General features: G+C 33.2%; 1 protein-coding gene across 1 annotated transcript; it reads right to left on the reverse strand.

Annotated features, from left to right (window-relative positions):
• Positions 1–2204: 2204 nt before the first annotated feature.
• Positions 2205–5372, reverse strand: LOC112157568 (fibrous sheath CABYR-binding protein). The gene is made up of 2 exons (XM_024290380.2): positions 4692–5372; positions 2205–3948 (listed from the first exon to the last, which is right to left on the reverse strand). The coding sequence occupies exons 1-2, from the start codon at positions 5353–5355 to the stop codon at positions 3911–3913; spliced, it is 702 nt and encodes a 233-aa protein (XP_024146148.2). The 5' UTR covers positions 5356–5372; the 3' UTR covers positions 2205–3910.
• Positions 5373–8091: the final 2719 nt, after the last annotated feature.

The following is an 8091-nucleotide window of genomic DNA, read 5'->3' on the forward strand; positions in this document are numbered from 1 at the left end:
CGCTCAGGACAAAAGTTTGTAAGCACAAACACAAATCCTTCTTTATTGAAAAACAATCTTCTGATACCAACACAATTATCCTCATAAATTATCATGTTTCACAACAGGTCAAGATTTAATTTAACCTTTCACTTTTGAAGCGTTTACTGATTTACAAACTCAGGAATTTATTAACAAAATCAATGTACATTTTATATTTAGATGATTCTGTTTATTTATAAAGCCCCCATTACAATGTTATATAAAAACATGCAATATAAGCATGTAATAATCTAAATTAGCCTATTAAATATGAAAACCTGTTCAAACTCCATTTTCAAAAAGCTTTAGTGAAGTTTTCTTTGAAAAAAAAGGTTTTGTCTTTACAGTTTGTTGAAACATTTTTCAAAATTTTGTGAAATATAAATGTGTGAGGGCCAACCAATCAGCCAGAGTTCTCTGAAACATTTTAATAACGTTAAATTCAAATGGACTATTCAATATTATTTTTTCATTTTTTGCAATGAGATATTTTTCCTTTTTTCCACTGAGAAGAGAAATTCATCTAAATCTGTTCGTCTTGTTTGGCTGTTAAGCCTGTGAAGGCCAAGTAGCCACAGGTTGTTGCCACAGGTTTACCTATAATACAAAAGCCAATCAAAATCAATAAATCGTAGATCTTTGAAAGTGCTTGGGGCCACATGTAATTTATTTTCATGACAGGAGCCTGTGGGACAGTGGAAATGTGAGCCTGAGCCACATTTGGCCCGTGAGTCATACTTTGGACATGTCGGATTTAAAAGAATAAAATATCAGCTACATACAATCAATTTTAAAAGCAAATCAAAACTTTTATACATTAAATGTATCTATATGCCTCCCCACCTTTGTCTGATCTAAGCAAATACACATTTCATGATATATATATATATATATATATATATATATATATATTTGTTGATAGTTGTTCTTTTTACATTTTTGGTATTTCAGCATCTGTCTGGTGAAAACACATGAAAAATAGCTGTTGGGCTATTGCTGGCGATGCTTTTAATGTGCACTGTCCCTAAGAAATAAAATAATAAATACAATTTTCAGAAAAGTTATTTTTGTATCCATATCTTGCTCAGTTTTTCAAGCCAAAATTTAGCTTTTTTGTTGAATTTTGAATTCATAATTGTGTTAATCAAAAGTTTTTCTTTTTTCCGTACTCAAACGTGGAAAAACTGGCTTTTTAAAATGTAAATTTGAAGAAATACTGAGCTAACTCATATCGAGACATGAATGAATTTATTAACTTTTGAATCCAAGTTTATTTAATTCAAGAAGGTGGAAATCACCCTCTAGTATCAGGAAAAAAATGACTAAATAAATATCCTCCTCTTTTAACAGCACGTATCGATTGGGTGACAATAGAAACGTCAATCATAAACAGACCTGTAAAGACGTGCTAGTAAAGAAATTCAGCTATATCTAAAAAAAAATGGATGTCTTTTATGCATATTGATGGAGAATAAAGAGAAAGGACTGATTAAAGGGGTGCATTATATGATCTCTCACAGTCTGGGTCAGTCTTTTTCCTAGAAGCATAAATTAAGTAACAGCTCAGTGTCACCCACGCCTGCTTTAAGTGTAAGCTTTGTCTAAAGTAGCAGGAAGAAGGTTTCACCCCAGATGAGCTTGATAAGCAAGGCCCGCCTCCTATTCAGGTTTTGTCGACAAAAGTTCTCTGCTTGGAAATGATGATTTTCATTGGATACCTTTAAATCATCTGGAGCTTTTCAGAGAGTTGGGAACTGTATGGTTTGGAGAAATATGATGCATTCTTCAAAATTTTGTATAAACAGCTGTTGAGGCAGGATTTTGGATAAACCAGAGATAAAAATAATAAAAATTAATAAATTCTTGGCTTGTAAAGAAAAAACATTAATAACAGAATGTTCTTAGATACCAAAGTAATACAGACAGGTACAGTTTCAGGGGATTAAAGAAACGGAAAATATTTTAAAACTGATTAAAGCATAAATCTGAGCTTTTGTAACTTGCAATATATCAAATCAAACTTTATTTATAAAACACTTTTCAAACATTATTAACAGAGAGTTCTTTACAGAATAAAAACATCTTTCAAACAAAAAAATACTACATTTTTTTTCTATTTTTTAATCATTTTAGTTTTAATTTTCACAATTAATTAACAGAAGTAATTTATTGCACCAAAGCAGTTTACTTAATCACAACTTTATTTCAAATTCGAGCCCATAATACAGAGAACAAATTGTAATAAATTTGCTACAGGAAAATACATCTGAACACATCAAAAAGCTTTGTGCTAATCCCATTAAAGGAGAGCAAAGTGCATAAAAATATACATGCAAGTGTTATATTTGACTATGTGATTATTTATGCGATCATATATAACTGGTTACGGGTTATTTCTGCAAATTTCTTTTTAAAATTATAGTCTAAAACACTGTTATGTGCATCAAGGATAAAGCATATACAGAGTTGCACTAGAAAACCACTATTTGGGTAAAGTTTTTTCCTAAATTTCAGAAATGTCACAGCTTTATTTTTAAAATAAAAAATACACCAAGTGGTACAAAATAATCAAAAATGATTATAAACACTGGAGCTCCGGTGATAAAAGGGTTAATATTTGATGGTAAAAGGAGAAAAGGGATAATGGTGCACCAGAGTCACCATGATAGATTCAACTTCTTACGAGCAAGAGAACCATGGTTTAACTCACATTGTATTTTATTTTGAAAGGAACTTGTGTATGCTGTTATATATATGCTTTAACACGTGTATTTTATTTTGAAAGGAACTTGTGTATGCTGCTATATATGCTTTAAAACGTATTTTATTTTTGAAAGGAACCTGTGTATGCTGCTATACATGCTTTAACAAATGTATTTTATTTTGAAAGGAACTTGTGTATGCTGCTATACATGCTTTAACACATGTTGTATTTTATTTTGAAAGGAACTTGTGTATGCTGCTATATATGCTTTAACACGTGTATTTTATTTTGAAAGGAACCTGTGTATGCTGCTATACATGCTTTAACAAATGTATTTTATTTTGAAAGGAACTTGTGTATGCTGCTTTATATGCTTTAACACATGTTGCATTTTATTTTGAAAGGAACCTGTGTATGCTGCTATATATGCTTTAACACATGTATTTTATTTTGAAAGGAACTTGTGTATGCTGCTATATATGCTTTAACACATGTATTTTATTTTGAAAGGAACCTGTGTATGCTGCTATATATGCTTTAACACATGTATTTTATTTTGAAAGGAACTTGTGTATGCTGCTATATATGCTTTAACACATGTTGCATTTTATTTTGAAGGAAACTTGTGTATGCTGCTATACATGCTTTAACACAGTTGCATTTTATTTTGAAAGGAACTTGTGCATGCTGCTATATATGCTTTAACACATGTTAAATTTTATTTTGAAAGAAACGTGTGTATGCTGCTATCAAAAGTAAATGCATTAAAATTGTTCTAGTTCAATTATTGCAAACATTTAAATGCTAAATTTTATAAATAAATGTTTAATGGTCACAAAAACATAAATAAAGTGTATTTTTCTTGTGGCTCTTGCTGGGGTTTGGTTTGTAAAAAACTGGACCGAATGGTAATGCAGACCCCTTTGCTAAAACTATCACAATCCTTTTTAAGAGATGGGTTTAATCAGGAAAAAAAAGTACAAATTAGCTTTTTAAATGGGTTGCACTCTAGTATAACGTTTAAATATGAACAAGAAACTTGCTGCTTGCTAGCTAGAACACTTTGGTCATGAAAAGTAATGCAACAGTAGCCCCTAGAGGACACAAGTCTTCACAGAGGTGATGCAACGGCGCCTACTTCTTGTCATCCGTCAGCCTGGCCCGATTCACTGAAGGCACAGTGGGTCACAGCCCAGCTGCCAACACTGCCAGAGAGTTGGTCGCTGCAACAGACAACAACAAAAACAACATAAAAAACAGGAAACTGCACTTCTGAGAGCACAACCTTAAAGGTATGGAGCTAAATTGTGGCCAATATTATTTGAAACCCCGAATAAAACAAATTGAAAAAAATATTGGTGTTTGGCCAAAAAATATGTAAAATGTCCAAAACTTTTTGTTATTCTTAAATTAACTTAATTATTTTCAGCTTCAAATGTTTTGTGGGTTTCAAAACTCAAAATTTCAATCTTTACATTTTTTTTCAGTTTCAAACCTTTTTTCCACTTTTGAGTCTTTTTTTTTTTCTTTTTCAGATCGGAAAATTTCAGTTTAAAAAGTTTTGGCCCTGTTGTGGTGCATTGGGGCGGGGCTAACACGAAGGACCAATCAAAATCGATGAGGGCGGTAACTGCAGTCCTGGTGCATTCACTGTCTCTGAGAACTTTGATGATTACGGTCAGAAAATGATTGTCTGTACTATCATAGCCTGAAGTTGTCCCAAGAGTTTTATTAGGGATAAAAAAAACACATTTTTTATTGTGATATGAATATATTTAAAACAACAACAACAACAACTATTACACAGCCCTGCTTATTACCGAAATATAACTTTTTTTTAAATTAAAAGCTAAAACCTGCAACAGTGTTTTAGACACACAGTTTGTAAGTGATAAAACTCTGCTTTTAGATTAAGATGAAAAACAAACAAATGAAAAACAATCAGATAATTACTGACAGTTCTTACTTTGTTCCTCAACCAGTGAAGAAGACTCCTCCTTGGCTCCAGCTGTGGTGTTCTCCTCCACCTCAGGGACCAGATCCTCTACAGGAGCATCAGCAGGTGGTCTCAGCTCCTCCTCTCCTGTAGATGGAGCTGAATGGCAGGACGGGCAGCACTCTGCCTCGGGTTCTGGAGTGGAAACCGCTTCCAGGTAGGGTCCGGTGGAAGCAGCTGCTGTAATCTCTTCTGGCATTGTCTGCTCCCCTAAAGTGGGATCTTCTGTGAGCTCCTCAACAGGTGTAGCTTCCTCAGAGGGAGCAGCATCTTCAGGAGGAGCTTCTGTAGAAGGAAGGATGTTTTCTGGCTCCTCAATCGGATGGATTTCCTCAGATGATTCCTTGTCCTCTGTTGTTGTTGCAGCAGTAGTGACCTTCTCCTCTGGTGCTGCTTCTTCATCCTCTGCAGGTGCACCTTCATTGTTTGGAGCCTTCAGGTCCACCTCACTTGCAGGATGAGGTTCCTCTTCAGATGCTTCTAGGAGCGTCTCCACCAGACCGATTCCGTCAACCTCCGCGTGGGGCACAGCTTCCGCCGAGCTCTCTTCACCAACGGATGCTGCTGCGATCTCAGCGGTGGAGCCGGCCAAGAGCTTCACCGCTGAGAGGAGATCTAGTAGATGAAGGGACATGGAGCAGTTACAGGTCATTTTAGTTCACGACTTTTACCCAAGCATTTTCTCAAAATAGAAATATGCATTTTAAGACAAAACACTGAATAATTAGTCCTATAGAAGTTTTATTTGAGACATTTTTAGCCTTTTGCAAAGTACAGAAGAAAATCGACAGAATTTAGAGAATTATTTGAAATTTTCATCATTCTGCTTCATTTCATTTACTCTGCATATTATGTTTTGTATTGTTTTAATGTGTGTTTTCTTGTAGTAATGGAATAAAAAAAACGATGTCCTTTGTATGTTTCCTTATTATGTTTGATTTATCAGCAGCAACAGCCCTGGACATAGGCAACCTAGGCGGCCGCCTAGGGTACCATCTGCTGGAGGGGACGCCAAATTTCAATGATTTTTTTGTTTTTTACAGTTTAACACACCACTCATTTCGTATAAAAATGTTTTTTTTTAAAAAGGTAAAAATTAAAACCATGAATAAAATAACTCAAAAGTTTGATATTTATCAATAATTTTGCCCGGTGCTGCGGCTCTCCTTAAAGCAGTAAAACAAGCCCTCAGAGAAAGCTTTAAGGTCAAAAAAGAAAGGATGTGCTTCATTTAGAGAAGATCAGATAAACTCTTATATGACAAGAAAATGTATATTTTAAAATATAATATGGAAAACAGTTATTATTCTACTGGACAAACTTACCTGAATGATGCTCTGTTCTATATTTTACTGCCTAGATTACTTTATCGTGTACCACCATGCTGTTGTTTGTTTTATGTTCTTGTTAAACTCTGAAAACCGATAAATATATATATATATATATAAAGGAAGATGAGGAAAAAAACTGACTCAAAGGAGAGGTTTGTCTGTTTTATTTGCATTCAACTTCTTGGAAATTCAGCCCATCCCCTCCCCATTTCGGTCGAAAAATACTTTTGTTTTTGGTTGGAAAAGAAGAATTTAACTGGTTATATAGTTTTTCTTTTACACTTTTTAAACCCCTAACAATGGATATCTTTAAACAGTGGAGATGCCTGTCAAAACCGCTACCATGGCGCCCAGGCTAGGGACAAATGTTATAATTCTAAAAACATTTTTAAATTATTACTATTTAATTATTGAGTATTAAATTACTCTCATGAGTTAAATCATATTTCGCCTGGAGCACCATGCAGCCCACGGTCTGTTCATCAGTCACTGTAACTCAGCAAAAGTTTTAAATTCAGGTATTTTTGTGAAATTTCTAGTCAACTTATTCTGCTTAAACAAAGACCGACTTAACAAATAACCTTTTCCTGAGTGAATCCATCCGAAAACAAGGTATTCTATCCTTAATATTATAATCTATACTATTCTACTGGAACATTTGCTTATTTCAATTAGTTTAATCTTACTATATAAATAATTATTTTGTTTTTGGCTCGCACAAGTGAAAATGTACAGTTTTGTAATCTAATATACGTCCGTTAAAGTCAAGTCTTTTTAAGGAAGGCCTTTTATGACTAAACTATTTTTAAGGATCCCTTGTTCAGTTCCATTTTCATCAAAAAGCCAAATAAATTGATTAAAATAGAAATTTCTCAAAAATACATGGCAATTATTAAAGTTTTGCAAAGAGGTTAAAATAATTCCTCAAAGTTGTCACAAGGACCTAAAATAAAAATCTAAAATATCAGGATTCTTTAAAGTATCATCATTACTTTTGTTATTTCTACTTTTAGCTCTTTTTTTTAAATTGTGTTACTGCAAGGAGATCGGCCTTTCTAAAAAACAAAAATGTCATAAAGTTTGTGCTTTAAACTCACCTTGACCAAAGGTTGTAGCTGTAACAAGCGCTCTACAGGAGCTAATGTACCTGCTCTGTTCATGCTCTATTTTCAAAACCTGAGCAGCTAAAGCAGAAGTTTATGAAGAAAAAATAGACTCACCCCGATTTGTGCGTGCATAATCCTTAATTTGTGTGTAACTTTGAAATTTATGCGTACAAATTTCTTAATAAGGACGTAACTTTGGATTTATACAAGCATATTGCTAGATTTGTGTGTATTTTTGGATTTGTGCACGTGTCATTCCTGATTTGTAACTCATACAATATATTTTGTGCAGAAGTAAAACAACTAAAAAATAAAAAATATATATAAAATGCTATTTACATACGCACAACTTAAAATTACAACAACACGCACAAATCTTTAAATATCACTTGTTACACACAAAACTGCATTAACACAAATATGTGATGTAAGTGATGTGTTTAAATACTATTAGAATGCTGGGTCATCAGCCTTTTCTTATTAGCCGCTTTGAACTCAGATTGTGAATAATATCTGGTGAAAACTTGACATTTACCCACTTCATTAAACAGATATGTCTGATAACTAATATAAAAAAGTCTTTGTCATCACTAAAGTTACACACACACACAAATGGGGACTTCTACTGGAGGGAGGTGATGTAAAAGCTTACTACTGTACAAGGATGAGCACAATAGAACAAAATAAATGTAAAAAATGTTTTTAAAAAATAGTAACAAACTAAAAAGAAATCAAGAAAAATTCAACTTTATTCATGTGCTTCAACCTTTGCTTCACTCTTTACATGAATTGTATTTTCTTACCATTTAAATACAAGTTTCTACTGTTGTTTTGCTTAAAATATGAAATTTCATAGTAACAACAGCAGAAATTGCATTTGCAAAACAGTCGAGATCAGGAAAATGGCTTAGAATTTGTAAGAAATATTTAAAA

This window comes from Oryzias melastigma, linkage group LG1 (assembly GCF_002922805.2).
Source record: "Oryzias melastigma strain HK-1 linkage group LG1, ASM292280v2, whole genome shotgun sequence".
Lineage (NCBI taxonomy): Eukaryota > Metazoa > Chordata > Actinopteri > Beloniformes > Adrianichthyidae > Oryzias > Oryzias melastigma.

Coding starts and splice junctions, on each gene's coding strand:
- LOC112157568 (XM_024290380.2), bottom strand. CDS start 5,355: ATGTCCCTTCATCTACTAGATCTCCTCTCAGCGGTGAAGCTCTTGGCC. Junction 3,949..4,691: donor TTCACTGGTTGAGGAACAAA/GTAAGAACTGTC, acceptor TGTCTGTTGCAG/CGACCAACTCTCTGGCAGTG.